The sequence below is a fragment of the Miscanthus floridulus genome, chromosome 7 (assembly GCF_019320115.1).
Source record: "Miscanthus floridulus cultivar M001 chromosome 7, ASM1932011v1, whole genome shotgun sequence".
In the NCBI taxonomy this organism is placed as follows: domain Eukaryota; kingdom Viridiplantae; phylum Streptophyta; class Magnoliopsida; order Poales; family Poaceae; genus Miscanthus; species Miscanthus floridulus.
In genome coordinates this window covers 119862445-119888596 of record NC_089586.1, presented here as the reverse complement: position 1 = coordinate 119888596, position 26152 = coordinate 119862445, and the positions used below count along the sequence as shown (strand labels likewise).

Below are 26152 nucleotides of genomic sequence, written 5' to 3'. Positions count from 1 at the left end.
TTCCCAAAAAGTGCTACAGTATCCGTCACATCGAATCTTGTGATACGTGCATGGAGTATTAAATGTAGATGAAAAAAAACTAATTGCACAGTTTGGTTGGAAATTACGAGACGAACGTTTTGAGCCTAATTAGTCCATGATTGAACACAAGGGCCTGTTTGGTTTCCATAAGTCAGGTGACTTATTAAGTCAGGTAACTGAAAACCAGTAACTTATAAGTCATGCTTGTTTGGTTGTAGATGACTTATAAGCTCATTAAAGGTGTGGGCCCCACGCATAAAAGGGTGACATATAAGTTTTAAGCAGGGATGAACCAACTATAAGCAGGGGTGACTTATAAGTTAGTGGTATTTGACAAAATAAGTCACTTATTTTACTTTTTAACTTATAGATAGGTGACTTATTTGGAACCAAACAGACCCTAATTACCAAATAAAAACGAAACTGCTACGAATGCACAAATTCCAAACTTCCACCTACTAAACACGCGCTCAAGGCTACCGTGCATTTTTCAAACATGTTCCCCCCGCGACCGCGGAGGCATGGACCCCAGTAGATCTGCATGCTTTACCAAGATACCGCTGGTAATACTGTATTTTTTTCCTTCCAAAAAAGCAGTCAGATTAAATACGGACGATAAAGTTGTTTAGGCCATGTTCAGATGCACCAGCTAATTTTAGCGACGGTGCATCCAATAAATTTTAGCTGGAGGTTAAAATATACATAATCTCATTAGGTGTTTGCACCCAGCTAAAACCAGCTAATGGAGTAACATGGTAGAAACTCTTCAATTAGCTGGTGCATCCAAACAACCCCAACTAAAGTTTAGGTAGCTAAAATTTAGATGGTTAAAATTTAGCTCTAACAATTAGCTAGCTAAACTTTAGTTGAGGTGCATCCAAACATGCCCTTATATATGAAAAGATTAGGAGATGCCGGCTTAAAAATAGCAGTTCATTCTTTAGTGTTTGATAAGTTAGTCAAACATGTGTCTCCCTATATGTACAAATAGGTGATTGTCATTGCATTATCACTTTTAATGAAGATCTAGAAAACTAACAAAACATTACAATAGTAAATCAATTTCGCATATGTGTTATACAATAACAATTATAGAATATAGGGTTTGACTGGTTGGACTCCAAAATATGCCTAGCTAAAACTAGGGCAGTCCCAAAACTTAGGCAGTTATTTGGTTAGGCTCCAAATCTGCCCGGCCAAAATTTGGACAAACCCAATACTAAATTTCTTACATTGGTTTTGGCAACTAGAATTTAGCATGCCCTTGTTTTGGCTTGCCAAAATTTTGGTAGGGCAATTTTTGGAGCCTAACCAAACAGGCCCATAATATTTTTGAATTTGATCCTCACAACATACCGCTTGTTGCCATCACCACTTTTACATGAGTGCTAACAAAGCATGAATAATTGGCACCAAAGCACGTAGTTTTTTATACTTTGTCTTCGAAATCAAACCAAACAAGTTTAGACTACAATTATCTTGTACGTACAACTCTCTACTCCTGTAAACCTGAATAAGAGAACACGATATAACGGAGCTCAAACGCCGAGATAAATTTACACACAAAGAAATTTCAGAAAAGGAAAATATCATATCTCTATTTTAATAACACTTATTCGGTATATATTTTGGTTGTTTATAGATTTAGTGAAATTTAAATTATTTATCTTCTCAAAACTTTCGGAGCCGAGAGAATAAAGGTCGCGTAACCAAAAAAGAACGAAAAACAGGGAGCTCTCCCAGCCGTCCAATTCCATCCGTAGACCGTCAGTCCACGGGGACAGGACACTGCACGGAGATACCACAGAGATTTAAAGCACAGTACTACGAAGTTTCATGTGCGCCCCATCTGCGTATCTGCTGCAACTGTAGCACTGCGTCCACTGACACTCGCATGTTGCTTGCCACAACCACCGCCTACACGTCCGCGAGAGGCAGTGTAGTAGCCTTTTGCGCCATGTCTGCCCTAGCAGGGGAAACGCATCGATTGCCATTGCCGACCCCTGCCCCTTGCATGCTCCCGTCCCTGGCAAGTTGGCATGCGAACCGCCAAGGATTGCGATAGCTTTTCCCATGCGAGGGCGGATGCTGTCGGTTATGCGAGTGAAGCTGCCTGCGCGGGAACGAGCGCTAGCTCGTTTGGTCGAGCGCTCCAGGTGAGAGCGACGCCACCCGGGCTCGAACCTGGCGCCCACCTCCTTTCTTACGAGTATCCGGGAGACTCACCCGTGTTTCAAAAAAAAAAAAAAAAAAAAAAAAAAAAAAAAAAAAAAAAAAAACTGCCTGCGCGGCTGCCGCGCATGCCGAAAGCTGGATTGCAAACTCCCTTCGCGCTCGCGGCGCAGGACATGATGACATGCTCTGGGGTCCGAGATGTCAGATGTCATGTCCAGTCAAGCTGAGCTCTTGCTTCTGTTTCCATTTGTCAATTGTCTGAGATGTGTCCAACCCCAACCATTGCTTGATTCTTGCACAAAATCAAAGCGCAAAATAAATCGTGTTCGTCGGGCAGAAACAGAGGTTAAGAAACAGTGTAGCACTGCTGGCACCCAATCATCTCCATAATACTCTATTCTCTTTTTTTTTGAAATGCATATTCTTAGGCTATATTCTTTCTTTCTTTTTTGCGAAAGAAAGGCTATATTCTTGGTATGCGGTATTACTCCATATTTTGTTTGTTCCCACCTTTTTCTTGAATGAAAAAAAGAAAACTTTCTTGTTTTTTTTCACTCCTGTCGAACACCGATGCTTGTCGGAGACCATCAGAAGAATCCAATGGTACAATATGGGCCAGCAAGGGTTGATAATCCCTCTGCTCAAACAGATGGTCAGAGATGGGAATGACTGTTCTAGAGAACCGAAACACAACACCAACAGAACCTGACGATGGCTCCTTTGCTTTAGGACCCTGCTTTTGGCGCCGTACTTCTCGAGCAGTGCAGCTATGCGAGGCGACGCTGAGGCCGACGCAGCAGGCCGACGCTGGGGCCTTGTTTAGATGCCACCAAAATTCCAAGTTTTTTCACTCTCTCTCCATCACATTAATTTTTAGCCGTTTGCATGGAGTATTAAATGTAGGTAAAAAAAATAACTAATTACACAGTTTAGTTGGAAATCACGAGATGAATCTTTTGAGCCTAGTTGGTCCACGATTGAACAATATTTGTCAAATAAGACGAAAGTGGTACTATTCATCGGGTTGAAATTTTTTCAGCATCTAAACGAGGCCCCGGTCCAAGTCTGGGATGCACGCTAGCTTCAGGGGAGCGTCCAGTACCACTAGCAAGAATCTCTATGCTGCTGGTACACAAGGATTCTCTATGCCCGAAACACAGCGTACTCATACTATGCCCTTGTTTAGTTCCACCTCATGAGGGTAGTATTTTATTATGGTGTTGGATCTCAAGTTTTTATGGATTCTTTTTTTTTGTTACCGGGGTCGACCCCAAAGCCATAATGTCTCAAAACGCAGAGGCTATAGAGAAACTTTGATTTTTTTCCTTTGTCTTTGCGGTCTGTGCGTGGAGCATTAAATGTAGACGAAAAGAAAAATTAATTGCACAGTTTGGTGGGAAATTGCGAGACGAACGTTTTGAACCTAATTAGTCCATGTTTGAACACTATTTGCCAAATAAAAACGAACGTGCTACAGTAGCCCCAAAATCTAAATTCCTGGAACTAAGGGCTACATGAAATTTGAACTACTTATTGGCCGCGTATTGGACAACTTTTTTTTGTTTGCCAAGAGCTCACAAACGGAATGAGCTTCGATTGTGTAGTTGGTGTGAACCATGGCAGCACAAACGGTTTGATTGCGTAGTTGGTGTGAACCATGGCAAGACACGATGAGCTTGCTAAGTAGAGCTGGCTGGCACGCCGGCAGCGAAACAGCAATTTACTGTAGACGCACTACATTAAACTTGCAGCTGTAGTTGGAACGGCTGCAATGAATCACACGGTCAGAACGGCTGCAATGTCTCTGCCTGGCTTATCACTAATGGTGGAGCAGGCAATACTTTTCAAAGCGAACAGGGCCGACAGACAGAAACAGGATCAACAGGACAAACGGACAAGTTGAGAGTCAAATTACTCGCCGAGTGAACTATGGAGTAGTAAATCTTAAGGCAGACCGAGAAGCCTCGTTTAGATGCCACCAAAATTCCAAGTTTTTTCACTCTTTTTCCATTTTTAGCCGCTTGCATAGAGTATTAAATGTAGGTAAAAAAAATAACTAATTACACAGTTTAGTTAGAAATCACAAGATAATCTTTTAAGCCTAGTTGGTCCACGATTGCGATTGGACAATATTTGTCAAATAAGACGAAAGTGTACTATTCATCAGTTTGAAATTTTTTCAGCATCTAAACGAAGCCCAAATTCATGTTCCAGCTTAAGAAGACCCACATTAATCAAGTTCCAGCTTAAAAGAAGACACATTAAATCTTAACCCAGTTCAAAAGGATAATAGTAACCTGATAAGGTTCATAACAACCACACTTGCATAACCCAGACTACAAAACAGATCTCATCTCAAGAGGCCATCAACATGAGGCCCAAAACGCATAATTGGCGGGTGATACCAGGCAGACCTCCGTTAATCTCCAAGCCTGCCTTTACCACCACTTCCAATTCCCAGGCCGAAACAACCAAGGAACTAACACACCAGGCTATCAACACCCAGCACGATAAAACCCGCGCTAATACTAGGCCTAAAACTAATGGTAATTCCCAAGAACTAATGTGAGACGCACCATTCATAAAACCATGGCGCCTCTCAGCACGCTGCAATTGGGGAGGACGATTCTACCACGACCAACGAACTACTAGTACTAGGGCCAGTGCGTCGCCGACGCTGCGGGGTGTTCAGTTGAACTGGGCCCCGCTGAAGGTCTGGCCGAAGGCCCAGCCGCGGGGGGCGGCGTTGTTGGAGACCACGGAGCGGCCGTCGCTGGTGGTGACGCGGAAGGAGAGGGCCTGCCTGTCCAGGAGCGTGTTGCTCTGCCAGTTCTGGCCCCAGTTGCGCGACAGCACCTGCCACCCCGCGGAGCGCTCCGCCTTCACGGCGACCGCGTGCACGTCGCCGGCGCCGCCAACGTTGGTTACCAGCACCAGGTTGAAGTAGGAGTGGCCGTTGATGGTGAACCGGATGCCGCCCTTCTTGTTGCACGCAACCCTGCAGCATGTCAGGTGGGATAGGAAACAAACAAGCACGACTGTCAGATCTACTCGAATTCCTTTCTAGTTTTGTTCAAAGAAAACGAAAAAAAAATCGAAATTGAAAACACGAAACAACGGTTTGGTTTCACCACGGACCTGCGGTAGGAGACGGGGACAATGCCGGCCCTGTAGAGCGCGATGCGCTGGAACACGGGCTGGGACATGTCGAAGTGGGCGCGCGGCGGGTTGCACCAGCCGCCGTCGTCGGAGGGCAGCGCGTTGTTGGGCGGGCAGAAGTTGGTGGCCGTCACCACGACGGAGCCCGGCAGGCACGAGTGGCTCCCGCCGCCCGCCGCGTCGCAGCGCACCTCGAAGCAGGCGCCGCAGCTGAGGCCGTTGTTGAAGAGCGCCGTGCTCAGCGCCGCCGTGTTGGTGCCGTACCCCTGGCTGTAGAGGTTGCCGTACCCACACGCCCCGCCTGCATGGACGCACGCACGTTCAGATGCAAAATTCAGTCGCAGGTGTCTCAGCACGGGACTGCAATCTACAAGTACTGCGAAATGTTCGAGAATGGGGTTCGCTCACGTACCCATGGTGCCGGACGCGTCGCCGCCGCCGTAGAAGGTGGCGTGAGCCGAGGACCACGCGCCACCGCCGAGCGGTGCGTGCCCGTGCGGCTGCGGCTGTGGGTGCGGCTGGACGTGGTGGTGGCCAAGCCCCAGCCCGTGCGCGTGCGGCCGCACATGCCCGTGCCCCAGGCCCAGCCCGTGAGAGATGGCGAGCGGGAACAGCGCGGCGAGGACCACGGCCACGAGGACGGCTTGGCGAGGCGACATTGGGTTGGGGCGGGCTGGGGGACGGCGGTGCGGAGCGGCGATCGGTGCGGCGCCGGCGTGGCTAGGGAGTGAAGTGAGGTGAGGTGATGTGGGGATGGGGTTGTGCGGGGGATAAATAGAGGGGGAGGCGGCGGAAGGGTTTCAAACCGCCGCGCGCGGTGCGCGTGGTGCCGGGGTGCGCAGGGCGTGGGCGGGACGGGGATGGACGGGTGGTTGCGGGGTGTGGGGCTGGGCGCGCGGCGGCCTGAGGGACGTAGTGGCGTGGGCCTCGGCATGCCCTGGAAAAGTAGCTGAGCTACCGCGTAGGGACACGGGTTTTCTGGCGGGAACCATTGGGAGGCGTGGCGGGCGGGAGGGAACGGGGGAAAAAATGTGGGCGCCGAGCGAGCGGAGGAGGAGAGGTCGATGAAGACCGTCGCGGTGATGGTGCGGCGTGCCAGCTTTGGAAGTTGAACATGAGGCGCGGGGGGTGGTGACGGTGGTCCACCGTTCTCTTGCTCCAGTGAATCCTCGTGCACGTTTTCACAATCACATTTCCTAACATCCAGGTGGCTGAAAGCGAAGATGAGGCAAGTATAATAGCAGGCTGTAAGCCGACTAAATGCTGAGGTGGAGGAGGGGAGGAGAGAGAGGAGAAGCGGGCTGTAAGCTTACAGTCGGTTTGGGCACAAGAACCAAAAAAGTCCGTGAGAAAAATAAGTGGGCCATGTATTAACTGTAAAGAGCTAACTACTATATGAGTGGGCTGAGAGAAAGCTGTAAGGAACCTTACAGCCAGCAAGCCGGCTGTATTATTAGCCTTGCTCTAACAGCAAGAGAGAAGGTGTTTGGTCTTAGGAATGAGGATGAGTGCTGATCATTCGATGTAGATTAGATGATATTCGTCGCCTGAAATAAAAATAAAAAATAGGTGCATGTGATTTAGCAACTCGCTTTCACAATCGCTAGTGTCAATGAGACCAATTTCAATGCGGGTTTTATGGAGTTTTATGAACATTAAATACGCTAACATTATACTATATTAATGAAGAGATATAATGAAAGTTCTAAGAGAATAAAGAAAATTTAATTGAGATAAAACTCTTTCGCACTCTTTTCAAAATATGGGTGCATCGGAAATTGTGCATGAAAATCCCCGTGAGACTGGACTGAGAGTACGTTTCTATAAGAATGGGTTTCATCAGAGTTTCATGGCCATTAAATATGTTAATGTGACACCGTATATTAATAAAGATAGAGATTATAAAAGTTTTATGAGACTAGAGAGGATAAAACTCTTCTGCATTGTTTGCATTTCCCAAAATATGGATGTGTGGTAAACCGGGACATGAAACCCCCACTAAGACTGGACCAAGGTAGTTTCGCTGAAACTTGGAAAGTTTCGTAATGATTAATAAAGTTGATGTGGCATGGCATTGATGAAAAGAGATACCATAAAAATTTATAGAGATGAGATAAGTCTCGTGAAGATGAAACTTGTCTATATTTCAACATATGGAAGTCTCAAAAACAATGACATGAAACCGCTATTGAGACGGGCCTTAGACCTTTTTGAATCATGGGAAAAACAAAGCCCCTAGTTGACACAAGATTATTTGAATTCATTGTTAGCCGGTTAGAGAAAGTACAAGAGAGGCTATATAAGCTTGTTAAATATTGAGATGGAGGAGAGAGAAGAACAGAGAGAGAGTAGAAGCGGTATGTAAGCTTATTACAGCCAGTTTAGACACAAGAACCGAGAAACTTTGTGTGAGAGAAGTAGGTCATTGATTAATAGTGAAGATCTAACTATTATATGAGTGGGCTGAGAGAAAACTACAGAGAACCCTTACAGCCGGCGGTCGGTTGTATTAGCCTTGCTCTTATTAGTTAGAGCGAATTGTTAGCGGAGCTAATTCTTAGATGATTAATAATTAGCTAGCTAAAGTGTTGCTTATATTAATGACTAAGTATCGTCCTCGTGTTAGAAATTACGGATAGTTTCTATGTCTATTTAATTTATTTGATATTATGGCCTCGTTGAGCTTACCCTATATTCGATTTGTTTTTTTTTCTTCTCACAGCAATTCGACCAGAACAGTATTTTCAACCAGTTTCAACAAAAATTCTGTCAGAACGAGGCTATATGTAGATAATTTGTACAGTATGTAGTAATATTTTGTCCAATCACACGTGACCGTGCTAACGAACTCTGCCACCTCCATTCTCGAGGGAATTCCTATGTTAGTGTCATCTGATGAGACATAACTCTGGCTAGGGATGAAAACGGTCGGTTGGAAACGGTATTACAATATAGAACGAAAATAGTCGGTTCGGGATATTTCTACATTTTAGCAATTAAAGAGTACAAAAAAATGATTGAAAATGACAAATTTTTATGTTTGGCAAAATTCGAAAATGATATCATAATATAGAAAACGGTTTCATAATATAGAAAACGAAAGCGGTCGGTTCAGAATATTTTCGTACCGTTTTCATCCGTAGCTCTGGCATTTGGAACTCCGGCATGCTTAACCACAATATTACTAATCAAATTTCACCGCTAGAGTGCTAGTTCACTAGTTGTATGTATATATATATACTAGTTGGCCCCGGCGCTTCGCTGCGGTGTATGGGTATATATGCAAGGAAAAAGTGCATTGAAAGGTTAGAAAATTGAGAGAAAACATGACTCGTTTTCCGGAGACTATTGCATGCTACCTTTTCCCTATTGGAATTATCATATGCATCGATGAGTTTGTCAGGATAACAGATTACGACAACACAATTTCCTACACTAAAATAAACTGTCAAGAGAATGTGAAACAAAAATCTAATAACGAAACTATACAGACTCACAACCGGAGGTTAGTGTATGGAATGAAAGTAAACTGCATAGAACATGATAGTTTGTAGAGGCCAAAATAATGAGGTTGATAGCAATTGCGGAGGCCTGTAGCACAACTGTTCATCATAGAAGCCAAATAGAAAATACACACAGGAACAACTGCAATAACTGGGATGTAGCATTGTACATAGATACATCTGTCCTGTTCTGGGCACTGCATTTTCTTGTAGGTAGCAAAGCCCTGGAGCTAACTGGAGCAGGTTTTTCGCGAAGGACCATCAATAACAAATTCGTGGTTCGGTATCTACAAACATATAGGAAAAAAAATATAAGAAAAGAACACAGTTCGGCTATTTGATTTGAGGCACATAGTAAAAGCGCTGTTAACACAATTCGATGAATAGACTGTTCAGTCAATCACCCTGTTCGCTTGTTGGTTTCAACCAGCCCAAACCAGCCAACAAACAGTGTTTTTCTCTCACATAAAATCAGCACCAGCCAGCCCAAACCAGCCCAGAAACCAACCAGCGAACAGGCCGAATACCACCATGCACTTCTGACACAGTGAGTGGTATAATTTGTATTGAGTTAAAAGTGAAGACAAAATAAGAATTCTGAATGCAAATGGTTTTCTGCCACTAAGAATTTTTTACCTTCGTTGTGCATGGAAGTGGCGATAGCTAAAAGAAGGAGAGTGGCATGAAAATGTACTCATCTAAAGAACAGTAGAAGGACGAAATCCTGGCTGTTGACAGAACTGTTATAAGACACTTAGGACGTTGTTTCGTGCTCTGCCACCAGTTTAGAATTAACAAAGCTGCAGCTGCAACCACGAAGAACGTGTTCTGAAAGGAAATTGACTTCATGAAGATATTAAAGACATAAAAAAGAAGATCACAAATGGCATAACAGAATCTGTGTACCTATCATAAGGTTAAAAACACTATGAAATGTTGATCATCTGCTGGATGAGGTAAAGTCCTTGGATAATCCTTCAATATGCAGAATAAAAGGCTACTGGTTTACTTGCCTTCAACCTGGATCTTACCAAAAACATATGTGAAGCATATTAAACTATTAAAGGCGAGAAACGATGAACATACCTAGGTAAACATCATTATTTCAACGATCCACATCGTAGGCCGACGTAAAAGGCAATTACCAAATATAATCACAGCACGTATAGAAAGAATTGTAACCCTGAAATTAACAAAAAAAAATCAGGAAAAGGTAATAGATGAACACATATGTTACATGGAGACATAATATCACATTGACAATCAGCCTGTTCGTTGGTTGGTTTCTGAGCTGATAAACCCGGCTGGTGTTGGTTTGTTGTGAGAGAAAAACACTATACCATGTCTGATAAGCCCTTACTGAAACCAACAAGCGAACAGTGCTGAGGTGGAGGAGAGAGAAGAGAAGCGGGTTGTAAACTTACAGCTAGCTTAGACACAAAAACCGAGAAACTTTATGAGAGAGACAAGTGAACCATGTATTAATTGCGAAGAGCTAACTACTATATGAGTGGGCTGAGAGAAAGCTGCAAAATCCTTATAGCCAGACCACCGGCTATATTATTAGCCTTGCTCAAAACAGTTGTCGTAGCGAAGTAAACTACCCCCTCAACTCATAAAAATGTTTAAGATGCATTTGTTTTATAAAGCCATAAAGCCTAGGACATGATAAAATAAAACAAATATAAAGAGCTTCTGAAAAATATCTTTAAGTTTCAAGAAATTAGATTCAGCTCTATAAAAATGACAAAAATATCCAGAAAAAAATAAATTTTGTTAAAACTAAATATTCTAATTAATCTTTAAATACTTTTTTTTTTAAAAAACACACAAAAAAACGAGATGTAACCGGCATGAGTGCAACATACATTAATTGAATGCATTTATGTTGTTGCATCTCGTGTTTTTCTTGTGAAATGCTTTTTAAAAATTTATTCCACAGCTATACGAATGTTTTTGTTTGTTTTCAAGATTTTTTTTAAAATGTTTTCATAGAACTAAATTTAAGTTTTTGAAGCTTCTAGATACATTTTCACAAGCTCTAAGCATTCTATTTGGGTTTATGTCCTTCCAATCTAAGATGTTTTCCAAAACTTTTATAATGCTATAGTTATTTTCATGGATTGAAGCCTTATCATGTATTGATGGAATCGTTTTATTTAGAAAAAAATGACATATAACCATCTTAAAAATCACTTCTAACAATGGTAGGGAGTATTTTAAAGGGTTTCGAGAGTTAAGGAGATTTTTCGTCTAGTTTTAGAGTTTGAGAAAATCTGGACTGGAACGGTAGTTTAGAGGCAAAAAGACACCTTTTTTTCTGCAATTCAAATATATGAAAGCCGGTGAGTGAACGTCAAAATCACACATGCTACTACCCCTACTTTTGCTACTACAATCAGTACATTGAGTAGATGTGTCTGATTTTTCCTCGGGTGATTGCTGGCTTTTAAAAAAAGAGTAAAGTCCGATTCATTTCTAAAGTAGTCGTTAAATTTGAAAAATCTCCTCAAACTATAACATCGAATAGCATACTTTCTTAACTCTTGAGAACAGACGAAGTACCCCCTTATCTCTAGTTTTAAAATTTAAGGGGAGAATGTTTTCTGGTTTGAAAGTTAAGAGAACTATGTTGTCCGATACTCCCTCCGTTCGAGGAGGTTTTTAAAATCCAGCGACAAGTTAGGTCATGTTCGCTTCTCTTATAATCCGTCTTTTTAGCTTGTTTTTTCAGCCAGAATAGTATTTTTTTATCCCAACAAATCAGTCGGAACATTATTTTGATTTGTTTTTTCAGCGAAGTGAACGGGGCCTAAAGGTGAATCAGTTTCGGTTTGTTTTTTCAGCGAAATGAATGGGGCTTAAAGATGAATCAAACTTTAACTCTTCTAGAGTATCCCTGGGTGCTTCGTACTGGGTTTTTTTTTTTTTTTTTGCGTATGTTGTGTTACGGTAATACTTCTAGGTGTACTGCCTTCGTTCCCGTAGCCTTAAATTAGGCATTCACGAGAGCAACTACCTGAGCAGCCGAACAGAGGTCACCAAACTGCAAGAGCAATAGAGCATGGTTGAAGCGTGTGAACAGCGAGGGCTGCACCCGCCGTAGATGCCAACGAACATGGCATGTGCCTAAAGATGGCAACCGCCCCGATATCCGATACCCGACGAGTATTTGATCCATTAGGGGACGGGGATGTGATCATATCTTTACCCGCGGGTATCTAAATGGGAAAGAATCCATACCCGATGGGTATAGCGGGTACGGGAACGTTCCATGTTTACCCATCCCCGTTACCCGTTGGGGAACCCGACTATTTGAGCTATCATGCGAGTATTAGGCCCAAAGAAACTCAACATAGGTATTTTGGTCCAAATCTGAACAGTCATATATATAGTTTGTATGTTTTAGGAACCCTCGTTCAATTTTTCCTCACCATCTCCGCCAGCAGCACAAGCACGCCTGTCTCACGAGCGCTCGTGCCCCTCGCTTTCTCAGTTTGGTCTCTCTGCCACCTTTGCTCGTCCTCCTCGCAACCTCGTTCCTTCTCCTCGGCATCTCCGAGACTCCGATACTTATACCCGGGTGAAGAAGAAACGTCTCCGATTACAAAGCTGCGACCCCAAGTGTCCTTATTTATCGGGTATGCAGTACCTGTCGGGTATCTGTTACCCGACCGGTACCCGATGGGTATGGGGATGGGCAAGAATCTATACCCAAGACAGTTAATGGGAATGAGGATGGGATGAATTCTCCGTAGCGGGAAAGAGAACGTTCCGACGATACCCGATGGGTATATCCCGTTGCCATCCTTACATGTGCCTGCTCAGGCCCTAGTCGGTAGGAGAAACCAAGAAAGGCCGCACCGAGGCAAGGGGCCGTGGTCTGCTGCTCTTGGCCTGTAGCCCGGAATTGTGTTAGCACTGTACAGGTCGGTTGGTGCGGTCTTCAATTTCCCTGTCAGGACGTGCTGCTACTCGACAGCCAAGATTTGAGGTCCCATGACCCGATGGCCGCCATTCTCTCTGTATGTGTGTAAGGATGGCCGCCATGTTCATCTCCATGTATAAAAATTAGCTTTTAGAGTTATTCTAAGTTATTTTTTATAAATTTGACTAACTTTATATAAAACAGTATCAATATTTATGATATTAAATAACTATATTATAAACATATATTTAATATTTAATCTAATGATACTAAGTTTATGTCATAGGTTAATATTTTTGCTTCAAACTTAGGATAACTAGAGAAAATATTTATTTTTGGAACAGATGTAGTAGCACCACACCATTCATGTGCCCTTCATTTTGCTTACTTCAACGACCTTTGGGGAAATGGAGCAGTATAAGTTATAAAAGAACCATATAGGCCCTTTATGCTAAACATTTTCATCTAATTTGGGACATGGTAATAAATCATATAGTAGTACTGATAAGAGTAAATTTGCAATAACTACTAAATGTTAAAAGGCAATATCTATATTGTGACATAACAAAATAAACTAAGAGCAAAATGAAACTAGTATAATTACCTAGAAGCGAACTCCAAGGACAGATGCTTTGCGATCCAACAAATTGATGTTCTCATTTTTTTCGTTTCTCAACACCCAACAAATGCTTCTCAACAATATTTTAACATCTAAAACTCTAAAGCAAAATAAAAACCTAAAATATATTCAACGGTCTATCTAATGATACTAATTACTCCTCAGCAAGTAAGAGTGTCATTTATGCCCTGTTCGCTTGTAGGAATTTGGATGAATTTGGAGGAATTTGTGAGAGCGTAAACAGTGAAATTCATCTAGGAACAGTGAATTCCGGAGGAATTTGCAACCAGCCGAACGTCCCCTTTTTCATCTATATTTAATGCTCCATGTACGTATCGTAAGCTTCAATGTAATGACTACTATAACATTTTTTAGAAATTTGGTTGGGAACTAAACAAGCCCAATCCGTCGTCAGATTCTGCAAGAAGCAGCAAGCCAGCAACACGCACAGGCACATGCTCCCTCTGCCGAGTGCGAGTGGCCCCCCCGCTGTGCATGCCAATTTCATGCATAAAGGGCGTGATTGGTTGCAGAGCAAGCCTTGAGCCAGAATGGTCAGACTGTAGTATCGAAGAAGTTGGATTGAGCTCATACAGGTGGTCGTGTTTGGTTGTCTTTACTGTTGGTTCAGTACAAGACGGGGTTGTGTTTGGTTGCATGCATACATCAGTTTTTTTTATGTCTGATGTATGGGTCCCTACATCCTGAGTGAATCAAGTCATCCTGCACCATGAGGAAAGGAGAAATTCAGAAGATGAAATCGTGCGGGATGAAGAATGACAGATATATGAAAGTATATAGACGAAAGGTATGAACAGAGCAACCAAACACGCCGTATAAATGAGGTCTAAATGATACGAGAAAAGCCCGGTTCGGCCGATCAATCACGCCCAAAAAAAAATTGTTTGTCCGAAGCACGCGGCCGAACAGCACCTCACGTCGTGACTCGCAAAATTGGAACAGATTCCTAGGGTTTGGAACGTTTAACAAGCGGGTAAAGAAATGGTCGGATGAGTCACCCCACCCGCGCATGCAAATCGTCTTTAACGGATTCATTTGGCTTCAGCGTTGGCAAATACTACTACGGGAGTCGGCGGGAGTCATTTGTGGACAGAAAACAGTGGAACGAGATCCTCTAACTTCGGCCTCGGCGACTGCAGAGTACAGTCGGAGACGGATAACCGTCCGCTGAGGATCCAACGGCGACGTCCGTCTCTTTCCCTTTGGCCGCCGTCTCCGTCGTCGCAGATGCGCTCCGCCTCTCTCCTCGCCGTCACGGCGCTCCGGCCGACCAGCCCCCACCGTCCGCCACCCTCCCCTCGTCCCGCGGCACAAAGGCGTGGTCCTCCCGGACGCTACCGCTCGTAGCCAGAGCATCCGGTGTGTTCCTCGCCTGGGTCGTCACACGCGCAGCTGCTGCTCGTCGATCCGCAGGAAGTGCTGTGCTCGGGCCGCACTCGCTGGTGAGATGCCTATTCTCCCCTCCACCGCAGGCAAGGTGGAGCCCCCTTGGCACACGAGCTCCAGATGTGGAGAACGACCTGAGAGCCACCGGGCTTCCTGAGCTAGTTGTTCAGCGGCACCCATCTTCAGAGTGTTAGCACTTCGTGTTTGTAAGCGTTGTGTTTTGTAAGCACTACATCCACAGCTTGTAAGCATTGTGTTCTAGCAATTGTGGAATAAGCTGTAAGCACTACATCCACACCCTTGCTTCCTGAGCTTGTAAGTGTTGTGTTTTGTAAGCACTACATTCATATGTTAGGAATTTGTGCAGGAAATTGGACAGGAAGCAAGGGTTCTAGCAATTGTGGAATAAATTGTGCTCCTTGTTTAGAATGCATCAGCATGTATGTGTGCTTCGTTGGTGATATATGTTCAGCTTCAGCACTATAATTTTCATGTTCAGGTCTACTTTCTTAGAAATATTGCCATATGTTCAGAACTCAGAATATATTACTGATTTTTGCAACCTGATGATCTTTCTGGTTGACTAATTTCTAGTAAAAGAGTTCACATGTCACATGGACTTGATATTGGCTCTGCAGCATCTGAACTTTCAAAAAATGCAATGCCTTCTCTTTATTCTAGTAATACCATTACATTCCAGAACAATTTTCATCACAATTCAAATGCGTACAATTGGCTCTGATTTGGCTACCACTTGTCCTTTCCTATCTAATTTCCTGCACAGTTGCTAGCAGCTGCACAATTCACAGAACACATTGTAAGCACAAATTACAGCACTGAATTCTTCAATCCAAGGTCCAACCACCTCATGCTTCCAGCCCGCATGACCACCTTCTGGACCCGGCTGCAGCAGTTGCGACGGCGACGAGCCAGACCAGCGCTGGAGGCGAACATTGCGGTCCTGATGCTCCTCCCCTGCCCCTGCCCGCCGCCGCCCCGTCGTGCTGGACCTGTGCGAACTCGAGGAGGCAGTGGAAGAGCAGCAGCTCGAGCGCGGCGTCCGCTCCGAGCAAGGCGGCGGAGCTCGCGTCGCTCGAGCGGACGCCGTGACGGCGAGGAGAGAGGCGGAGCACATCTGCGACGACGAAGACGGCGGCAGGAGGGAAAGAGACGGACGTCGCTGTTATTGGCGTGGTGGGCTGCGATGGGCCACTAGAATTGGCCTGCTATAGACTTTGGTGGGGCAGCCTCCGTTGGATCCTCAGCGGACGGTGATCCGTCTCCGACTGTACTCTGCAGTCGCTGAGGTCGAAGTTAGAGGGTCTCGTTCCGAAAACAGTAGGGGCTGGTGGCTGCTGCGGCGGGGGCTTTCGCAGAAACGGGAGAGGGACCCCGTGACCAGGCCCAGCCCTCCTGCGGAAGCAAAGCGCATTGATTGGAACCTGTGGCGCCAGCAAACGGAGACAATACAGCCCACCAATGAATACAGACTCCGTTGGGCCCATAGCTTCCGCAGCACCATTCCTTTTGAAGTCTCAAGATCAACAAAACAAGAGCAAGACCGCACTTGCTGCTGGGCCGCTGCCAATGCCATTCGTCATTTTTTTTTACAACTGTGCCATTCGTCATTGAACCTCTTTACGTCCTTCCGTGTTGACAGAGATAAAGATTTGGCGAAAAAGAATCCGTTCAACAGCTTCTTCAACTAAATCCATAAATATTATCACCCTCTATCTTTGATTTCTCGCTCGCCAAAGATATAGAACAGAGATGTCTCACCAAAGTGCCAAACAACAAAGAGAGAACTTGGAGGGTGAAGAGATAGCAAGAACGATTTTTAATACTCTAAATGAGGATTTAAAGAGTGGTTCAAGAAGGACCGTGGGAGTCTGGGAGATGCTCTCATGAAACAAACTTTTACTTACCACAAACCGCTTTACTGATGGAAGATACAGGAGGACATCATTTACAAAGGTTTCAAAAGATGGTGGAAAACTTCACTTGCAGGCTACGCCATAAACATGAGGGCTAATGATGTAGGCATTTGACAGTCGGACACTGTCCAGGCTCAGGCTCGAGAACCCAACATCTCTGATGCTTTGTCCGGTTTTCCTGGTGAGATGGCATCCGTCAGCTACAAATTGCTGCACGGGATCAAGCGCGCCTTGAACAAAGTGGAGCAGAGTACCATCTGTGTCACGGACAAAAGCAGCAATCAGTAACGCGCAGTAATACAAATGTAGTAGAAAAAAAACGAAATATCAACCACCAGTTATGTTAACTGGTACAGCGGCGGGCTTTGCTTCGAAGGAAGTACGGAGGAGATCGAGGAACGCGAGAGCGTGCTAGGGTTCGACGGGCAGGAGCCGTGGTGGCTGCAGCAAGATAGGACGATGAACAGTAACGAGCCTAGGCACCAAGGGAGACGGTAAGTCTCAATCCCAGGTTACCTCCTTTATTATAACTCTTTAATATTTATACAAGTAGATCTCAACCGACTCAAACCTAACTCAATCCAATAACCAACTCTAATAGATAACCGTCCTATATTCTAGGACCAGATAACTAACAGGCCGGACTCCTAGCCACCCAGCCGGCTAAGCCGGACTTGTATCTAGGCATCTACGCCTATAGACCCTACCGACCATAACATCACTCCCTTCCTCTGGAAACAGCTCGTCCTCGAGCTGGAACGAAGGGTGAGCCATACGGAAGCTGTCCACTGACTCCCATGTTGCTTCAGACGGTGGCAGACCAGCCCACTGCACCAAGATGTGCCAGGAGCCGCGCTGCAGCCGGGAGCGCAGAACGCGTTCAGGCATAAGTAGGGGGCGCCCATGCTGAAGCGGCGGCAGTGGCGGCGTTGACGTTGGAGGTGTGCCGATGAAGGGCTTGAGGACGCCGACGTGGAACACATCATGGATGCGAGCATTGTCAGGCAGCTGCAGGCGATACGCCACCTGACCAATGCGCTCCACCACCTGAAAGGGGCCAGCATACTTGGGCCCAAGCTTCCGTCGCGCAGCCGGCTCCAACGACTGCGTAGAACGATTGAGCAATCGCAAGAGAACCCAGTCACCTACTGCAAACTCCAGGAACCGGTGATGGGCATCATAATGCTTGCGAGCGTACTGTTGCGCTTGGAGTAGCCTGTCCCGGACCTCAGCAAGGAACTCATCACGGCAGTCCAGCATAGCATCAAGATCTTCAGTAGCAGCTGTCCCCCGGTCGTATGGCAGCAAGGACGGGGGTGGTCGCCCATACACCACCTGGAACGGCGTCGTGCGGAGGGCGGAGTGGAACGAGGAGTTGTAGCAGAACTCCGTCCATTGCAACCAGTCCACCCAGTCGCGAGGACGATCGCCGGTAGTACAGCGAAGGTACATGGTGATGACCTTGTTAACTGCCTCCGACTGGCCGTCAGTTTGGGGATGAAAGGCGGAGCTCATGCGCAACTTGACCCCAGCCAGCCGGAACAGGTCACGCCAAAAGTGGCCTGTGAAGACAGGGTCTCGATCACTCACGATCGACTCCGGAAAGCCGTGCAAGCGGACGATGTCGGTGAAGAATGCGCGGGCGACGGAAGCGGCCGTGTAAGGATGCCCCAATGGAATGAAGTGGGCATACTTGGAGAACCTGTCAACCACCGTAAGCAGCACGCTCTTACCATGAACCTTGGGCAGCGCCTCAATGAAGTCCAGTGAAATATCAGCCCACACCCGCGACGGCACCGGCAGAGGTTGAAGTAGACCGGCGGGGTGCAGAGCTTCAGTCTTGTTGCGCTGGCACGTAGCACATGTACGGATATAATCCCGCACAACACGCCGGTCATGTTCCACGGCGAAGTCCGTGCGGAGGCGCTGTAGGGTCTTCTGGATGCCCTCATGGCCAACCGTGTGAGCCAACTGCAGGAGATCAGGAAGCACCGCGGACGACTCGGGCACGTACACCCGGCCACCCCGAAGGATCAGCCCCTCGCGCACCGTCCACGCTGCACCGTGGTCACCATTGGTGACAGCATCGCGGAAGGCGCGCTGATCTGCGTCATTGTCGAACTCATGGCGCAGCTCGTTGTAGAGGTCAAACGCCGGCACAGACAATGCTGCCAGCGATGCATCAGCGCTGGTCAAGGCCTCCAGCAGGGGAACATCTCCATCACGCCGTGAGAGGGCGTCTGCGACTGTGTTGGCGCGGCCAGGCTGAAACTCCACCCGGAAATCAAAGCCAAGAAGCTTGGAGACCCACTGAGTTTGTGGAATTGTCGATAGGCGTTGATCCAGCATGTATTTCAGCGCATAGTGATCCGTACGTACGACAAAAGCACGACCCCAAAGGTAGGGGCGCCAATGACGCACGGCGTGGACGAGCCCAATCAGCTCGCGCTCGTATGCCGCCACTTTAAGATGCCGGGCTGCGAACGGCCGGCTGTAGAACGCCAGCGGACCTGCTCCTTGATGTAACACCGCGCCAAAGCCCGAGCCGGACGCGTCACAGTCTACCACGAACGCCTTGCTGAAATCTGGTAGATGAAGAACCGACGCGCTGGACAGGGCCCCCTTCAGGGCGTTGAACGCTGCTGCTGCCTCCTCCGTCCACTGGAACGCATTCTTCCGCAGGAGCTGCGTTAGGGGCGCTGCGATGGCGCCAAAGTCCTGGATAAAGCGGCGATAATAGCCAGCCAAACCCAGGAAGCCACGCAAGCCGCGGGCGGAACGCGGCTGAGGCCAAGACTGCACAGCTTCCACCTTGGAGACATCCATGGAGACGCCAGCTTCTGAAATCACATGTCCTAGGTAGTGGATCGCCCTTGCAGCGAACTCGCATTTGGCGCGCTTGAGATGTAGGTGATGCGCGCGCACCACGTCGAGGACGGCGCGGAGGTGCTGCATATGTGCTGTCCAAGAGCCACTGTAGATCAGTATGTCGTCGAAGAAGACAAGGACGCAGCGATGCAGGAAGGACTTGAGGACGGAGTTCATTAGTGCCTGGAACGTAGAAGGAGCATTGGACAAGCCAAAAGGCATGACCAAAAACTCAAAGTGACCATGGTGTGTTCGGAACGCCGTCTTGTGGACATCATCGGGGTGGACACGCACTTGATGATATCCGGAGCGAAGGTCTAGCTTTGTGAAATAGCGGGCACCATGAAGCTCGTCAAGCAGCTCCTCGACCACCGGTATAGGAAACTTGTCCTTGACGGTGACAGCATTGAGTGCCCGGTAGTCGACGCAAAACCTCCAGGTGTTGTCCTGTTTCTTGACCAGCAAAACAGGTGCTGAGAACGGAGATGTGCTGGGCTGGATCAGGTCGTGCTGTAGCATGTCCGCACACTGCGCTTCAAGCTCGTCCTTTTGAATTTGAGGGTATCTGTAGGGACGAACAGCCACCGGCTCGACTGCTGGCTTGAGATGAATGCGGTGATCGCAGTCACGAGCTGGGGGCAGACCTGCTGGAGCGGCGAAAACGTCGCTGTATGTGTCCAGGAGGCGCTCCAAGAGGTCCTGCTCAGATCCTGTGTCGGTGAAGAGGGTGCTGGACAGCAGAGGGTCGGCTGTTGGTGCTGGCTGCGAGCCCGACGCCTCCACTCCCACCCAGACAACGCGGCGGCCACGGAGGTTGAAGGCCATGGTACGCGTCGCGAAGTCGCACAAGATAGGTCCCAGGGTACGCAGCCAAGCGATCCCCAGGACGATGTCACAGCCCTGCACGTGGATGGAGAACATGTCGAGGCGGAAAGATTCCCTGCCGATCTGAAGAAGGACGTTGCGGCCCAGGCCTTGGCACGCCATGCGTTCGCCGTTGGCCACTACGACGTGAGCCCCCCGGCTATCGACGAGGCGCAGTCCCGCACGGTGCGCAGCACTCGCTTTGATGAAGTTGTGCGTAGACCCGGAGTCCAACAGCGCCGTGAACTCATGCGCACCGATCCGGACGCGCAGCTGCATGGTGCCCGAGTCGCGGATACCTGTGATGGCAGACAGGGAGATCATAGGGGCATCAGGGTCAAAAGGGGGCGAATCTGCAGCAGGTGGCGCTGCCTTGTTGTCCTCAGCGTCGTCGTCCGGCTCCTCCACGATGTAATCGGCGACCTCGAGGTAGAAAAGCCGAGCGCACTTGTGGCCCCGCACATAAGGCTCGTCGCAATTGTAGCAGAGCCCTTGCCTGCGACGTTCCGCCATCTCTGGTGTGAGTCTCTTGAAGGGGCGCTGTGACGTTGCCGATGAAGAGGAGGAGGCTGCAGCGATCGTCCCTGGGGCTGCAGGCGTCGTAGGGGCCACTCCAGTGGTGCGTCGGCGTGGCGGAGGTGGCAGCGCGAGCTGCATCGGCGTGTTCCGGCGCTCGTACGCACGTGCCAGGTGCATCGCCCGCTGGAGGTCCTGCGGATCGTGGAGTTCCACATCGACGCGGATGTGCTCGGGCAGCCCTCCGGTGAACAGTTTGGCCTTTTGGCCCGGCGACAGCCTGCCTGCATGTGCCGCCCGTGCCTGGAACGCCTCCATATAAGCATCAACTGTGGAGGTGAAGGGAAGGCGCGCCAGGTCGGAGAGATGATTGGTGCTGAGGGGCGGACCGAACCGCTGTTGACAGAGTGTGCGGAAGTCATCCCAGATTGGGCGCCCAGCATCAGACTCGAGCACCAGGTACCACTGCTGGGCGACGCCGGTGAGGTGGTACGACGCGAGCTAGACCCGGTCTTGATGGCGTGTCTGATGGCCATTGAAGAACTGCTCGCATTTGTTCAGCCAGCCGAGGGGATCGTCCTTGCCGTCGTATGTCGGGAACACGAGCTTGTGGTACTTGGGAACCACGTGACCCTCCTGTGCCCCTTCCATCGGCAGAGGAACAGACATCCGCGCAGGTGCCGACACCGCCGGAGCCGACGGTATTGGCATGCCCCCCATGACGGACTCGAAGGAGGGGATCGGCGATGGTGACGGTGGGAAGCAAATCTGCGTGATCGGCACGCCGAACTGGCTGGCCGACGTCGGTGGCGCCCTTGGTGCAGCGGAGGTCGCCATCGGGGCTGCAGTGGACGTCGGGAGCAAACTGGATGACGCAGATCTTGCCTCCTGGAGTACGGGCGCAGATGAGGCCGGCAGCGCAGCGAAGCCGGGCTGCGGCAACTGTGGTAGGTGCGCTGCAGTGGGCAGGTCACGCCCATCAATGGCCGTCAGGCGCTGCGCCATGTTGGTCATCTGAAAGTTCAGCAGGGCCATCTGGTTCTGAATGCCGTGGATGGCATTGGTGAATTCTGTCAGAGCTTCCGCAGGGATCGCGTACATCGGCGGCGGCGGGGAAGGCTGCGAGGTGGGGGAAATCAGGGCCCCCGATGTAGCAGGGACAAGGGCGCCTGATGTGGCTGGAACCCCAGACGTGGGGGGGCTCGAGGTGGGTGGAATTGGCGGCGGAATTGGCGGCGGAGCGGCCCCGGATGTCGACATGATCTCTGATACCAGGTTGGTACAGCGGCGGGCTTTGCTTCGAAGGAAGTATGGAGGAGATCGAGGAACGCGAGAGCGTGCTAGGGTTCGACGGGCAGGAGCCGTGGTGGCTGCAGCAAGATAGGACGATGAACAGTAACGAGCCTGGGCACCCAAGGGAGACGGTAAGTCTCAATCCCAGGTTACCTCCTTTATTATAACTCTTTAATATTTATACAAGTAGATCTCAACCGACTCAAACCTAACTCAATCCAATAACCAACTCTAATAGATAACCGTCCTATATTCTAGGACCAGATAACTAACAGGCCGGACTCCTAGCCACCCAGCCGGCTAAGGCAGCCGGACTCCTAGCCAACCAGCCGGCTAAGCCGGACTTGTATCCAGGCATCTACGCCTATAGACCCTACCGACCATAACATTAACACTTTGACGGTGCTTCTATGCTCTTGGAAAAGCTAATTAAATACCACAAATATTGAAAAAGCGCTATTAGTAGCAGAGTGCTAAGAGTAGCTGTTTTGCTGGTTAATCTGGAGTACCTGGTGCGGCAACATGTTCAATGAACACATAGAGACCATCGGGCTTTAAGACTCGCTTTATTTCTGCACAGAACCATGGCTTTTAGTTGTTACAGGTACAAAATGGTAGGCATGATAGCATTCTGTTGCAAACAAATGGTGCAATGAAACAGAAGCATGCAGATAGAAATGGAAGAATTAACTAAAGTTAATACTACTACAAAGAATCATGTATCAAGTGTATGTTAAGTTTGTAGAAAATAGCTACAACGAGGAATAATGTATTGCATTTTATCTGTATTTCCATATTGCCAAAACCAAAGTGAGACCTCTACATGTTGTGATTCGAATAGAGTGTCACAAAAAAGGAAATAGCCATCATTGTCCTAGCTAATGAAGTATAATTATTACCTCTCAGTGCCATGTCGATGTTATTTACAGAGCACAATACCAGTGTGCCGATCAACGCATCCATGGAATTGTCTTCTGCTGGCAAGGCTTCAGCAACCTAAATAGAATTGCACATCAAATGCAGTTGTTATATTTAACGGGAAAGCAAAGTTTAAGAATGTGAAAATGGACAACATCACCAAAAATGGACAACAATAATACCCCTCTTCTGAATGTGAAGCTTGATGACGGGAGTCCAGCAGACACAGCAGCTGTCCTTGCATAATTCTCCATGTGCTTGTTAGGATCTACTCCAATTACATTAACCCCATCTTCACTTGCATAGTATTTGAAGTTAGGCCCTGTCCCAACACCAAGCTCCAGAATGTTCTTTCCTGCAGGCGACAGTTGAGAAAAGAGCTTTGCTTTGTATCCTGCAATCTGCAATCTTCACCAAGCGAGACGTTTAGCCTGATTATGACCATGACATGGTTATTTAGTACCGATGCACAATGCACTTTTGTTCTTTGAAATAGCAAACACTAGAGACACTTTTGGCGGGCTTTAAGAAGTTTAAACAACAGCAGCACGAGTGCACGAGTGTCAATTTCACTTCTTCTTTTTAACAGATAGTAAATATGAGATCATTATTCCCGTAGTCATAATCAAACATTGGCAATTTGGCATTAACATGCATTGGAAGAAATGTTCCATGGTAAGTTGTTATATTATCAGACTGAAACCCAGATACAGAAATAAGTAGCTAACATGTAAACAGAGATGTGGCAGATTAACAGTGGTATTATGTGCAGTCTGCACTAAACCCAGTGATGCTTCCAACTGCTAATCCTAATCTCCTAAGAGCTGGTAGGGATGCTCTTTGCAAACCTATTCTCATTGTCACAAGACTAACTGGTTAGCTTTGAGTACATGATTCATTTATTTTGATTCAGTAGGTAACTGGAAAAGTAGAATCATAACTAGAGACAAAACTGCATACCTCTGCTTCGTATGACTTCATCCCCTGATCCATGGCCGAGGCATAGAACTCCTCATACCAGTCCGGCCTCGACGGGTGCACTCGCTGGAGCATCACCTGCCCATCCAAGTAAACCAAAAGTGGTTATGACGCACAGGCACTAGGCCGACTAGACGTAGAGAACTTAAACGAGGGGCCATAAGGAGCTCACATCGGGGTCGATGGGCGGAGCGGCCGGAGAAGGAGGGGCGAGGAAGGGAAGGAGAGCCGCAGCCGAGGAGGCACCGATGATGTGCCGCCGTCCACAGCGGCACGAGAGGGCGGCGAGGGTTCGGCCGCGGCGGGGCACAGAAGTCGAATGCCGCCGCCCACCGGCGGGGGGCATCGGTGGTGGCGCGACCTGGCAGAGCATGACGGCGTCTCGCTTCCGCTTCCGTGCCAAATCCGGAGTGCACGTTGGATCCGAAACCCAACTCTGAAAGCGTATTTCACTTTACTTCCACAGCATAGTGTTTCCTGGGTAGAGCCCAACAACCGACGACACACATGTTTGAGCCCATTATCCTGAATATAGGCTTTAGTTCGTAGACAACCCATCTGAAAATCAGTCGCCCAAGCTGTAAATTGGACAGCCCCACTGCTATCTCTATCTATTGCCACAATACCGATCCCAGCGGCCCAAGTTCAAATTCAAAATTAAAGAAGCCGTCTACATTCACCTTAATTCTTTTGCCCAAGTTCGAAACAACTTATATACTCCGTATATGGTAGGAACCCAAAGGAGTATATTTCTGTTATCTATACCTAATAATAAAGAGACAAAATTTCATCATATTTTTTGGTCCATCTATTTTTTTTTGTCCATCTCCCTCTAACTACCGGATAATGGAGAGTTTCTTCCGTCCGGATTATATATATATAATATAACCTGTGTTCAAACGGGGTAGAATAGCTCTTATCTAGCGTGATACGAAGTCCGATTTCAAAACATAAAAGACAAAATTTCTCTTTATTTTTTTTTGTTCGGCCCTTCACTAACTACCTGTACTCACGATGGAAGTCTCCTAAAATCTATGGTCCCGTTCGGCTTACCCCATATCCAATTTATTTGGCTTTTTTTAGTCAGAACAATATTTTTCTTTCACAACATTTTAGTCAAAACAATATTTTTTAGCTAATTTCAACCAAGATTCAGCCAGCAATAGGGTCTATATGTCTGTGTGTTTCCACGTTTGTGGTAGTCCAGTTTTCGTTTGATTACATACGTGACGTGGTTTGCCTCTAGGCATGAGTCCAGTTTGGGTTCTGTTTTGGTCTGCGCGTGTATATGAGTTTCTCAGCCTGTTCGGTTGGCTGGTTCGTATTGTTGCTGGTTCGTGAAGAAGTACTGCTGGCTGGTTTGTGTGAGAGAAAAATACTATTCTGTCTGGAAATTTACGATCGTTTACGACAAGCCACAGCCAAACGAACAGGCTGTCCTATCTTCAACAGGTGACCCATAAGGCTATCTAAATATAAAATAGGTCTCCGACAGTACTGTATTGTATCGGACTACCTATACAGGATACCTATTTTAGGTGTTAGAAGAAACACAACCTAAATCTGAGTATCCTCTTTTCTCAAGACCTATTTGTAGAAATGGTTCTCTTTTAGGTCTTGTTGTTGAAGAAGACAAAAATAGGTATTGAAATATTTGCCCGTAGTACTACCCAAACATGATATGTGTCTTGTATTTTGGGTTTTTATTGTTGAGGAGGTAACATGCATGGAGTCCTAGATGAGGTGGAACACGTGTTTCATTGGTAAAACAAAATGGATGCTTATTTGGTTGGGAAAATTATAAATAAAACGGGTAATATAGTTGAAGCTTGGCGTTCGGATTGAAGAAGACATGAACACATACATCCATATCGTCACGAAAAAAAAAAGATGGAAGTGGTATGCGTACGCGCGCCCATGGGTACACGTTCCTGATTGATACTGCATGGAACGTCTTGATATCTGATCC

At 47.3% G+C, this 26152-nt stretch overlaps 2 protein-coding genes across 3 annotated transcripts; both read right to left on the bottom strand.

The window, feature by feature from the left end:
* Positions 1–4448: 4448 nt before the first annotated feature.
* LOC136464489 (expansin-A5-like) lies at positions 4449–6119 on the bottom strand. Its single transcript, XM_066463436.1, has 3 exons — positions 5768–6119; positions 5335–5656; positions 4449–5194 (listed from the first exon to the last, which is right to left on the bottom strand). The coding sequence occupies exons 1-3, from the start codon at positions 6012–6014 to the stop codon at positions 4885–4887; spliced, it is 879 nt and encodes a 292-aa protein (XP_066319533.1). The 5' UTR covers positions 6015–6119; the 3' UTR covers positions 4449–4884.
* A 10595-nt stretch (positions 6120–16714) lies between these two features.
* LOC136464488 (uncharacterized) lies at positions 16715–24588 on the bottom strand. Of its 2 annotated transcripts, none has more exons than XM_066463433.1 (6): positions 24356–24588; positions 24166–24261; positions 23388–23606; positions 23187–23283; positions 22797–22859; positions 16715–17003 (listed from the first exon to the last, which is right to left on the bottom strand). In XM_066463433.1, exons 1-6 carry the CDS (start codon positions 24554–24556, stop codon positions 16810–16812), a joined length of 870 nt encoding a protein of 289 aa, XP_066319530.1. In that variant the 5' UTR covers positions 24557–24588; the 3' UTR covers positions 16715–16809. The 2 variants fall into 2 exon arrangements, with proteins under 2 accessions (XP_066319530.1, XP_066319531.1); XM_066463434.1 differs by having other exon boundaries at positions 24166–24249.
* Between the last annotated feature and the right edge of the window lie 1564 nt (positions 24589–26152).

Bases quoted from the DNA above. Each gene is read 5' to 3' on its own strand.
- LOC136464489 (XM_066463436.1), bottom strand. From the start codon at position 6,014: ATGTCGCCTCGCCAAGCCGTCCTCGTGGCCGTGGTCCTCGCCGCGCTG. The intron at 5,657-5,767 runs GTACGTGAGCGA...GCGTCCATGCAG, and splicing joins CGACGCGTCCGGCACCATGG to GCGGGGCGTGTGGGTACGGC. The intron at 5,195-5,334 runs GTCCGTGGTGAA...GACATGCTGCAG, and splicing joins GTCCCCGTCTCCTACCGCAG to GGTTGCGTGCAACAAGAAGG.
- LOC136464488 (XM_066463433.1), bottom strand. From the start codon at position 24,556: ATGCTCTGCCAGGTCGCGCCACCACCGATGCCCCCCGCCGGTGGGCGG. The intron at 23,284-23,387 runs GTATTATTGTTG...AATTCTATTTAG, and splicing joins GCTTCACATTCAGAAGAGGG to GTTGCTGAAGCCTTGCCAGC. The intron at 17,004-22,796 runs GTACTCCAGATT...TCCGTGACACAG, and splicing joins TGAACATGTTGCCGCACCAG to ATGGTACTCTGCTCCACTTT.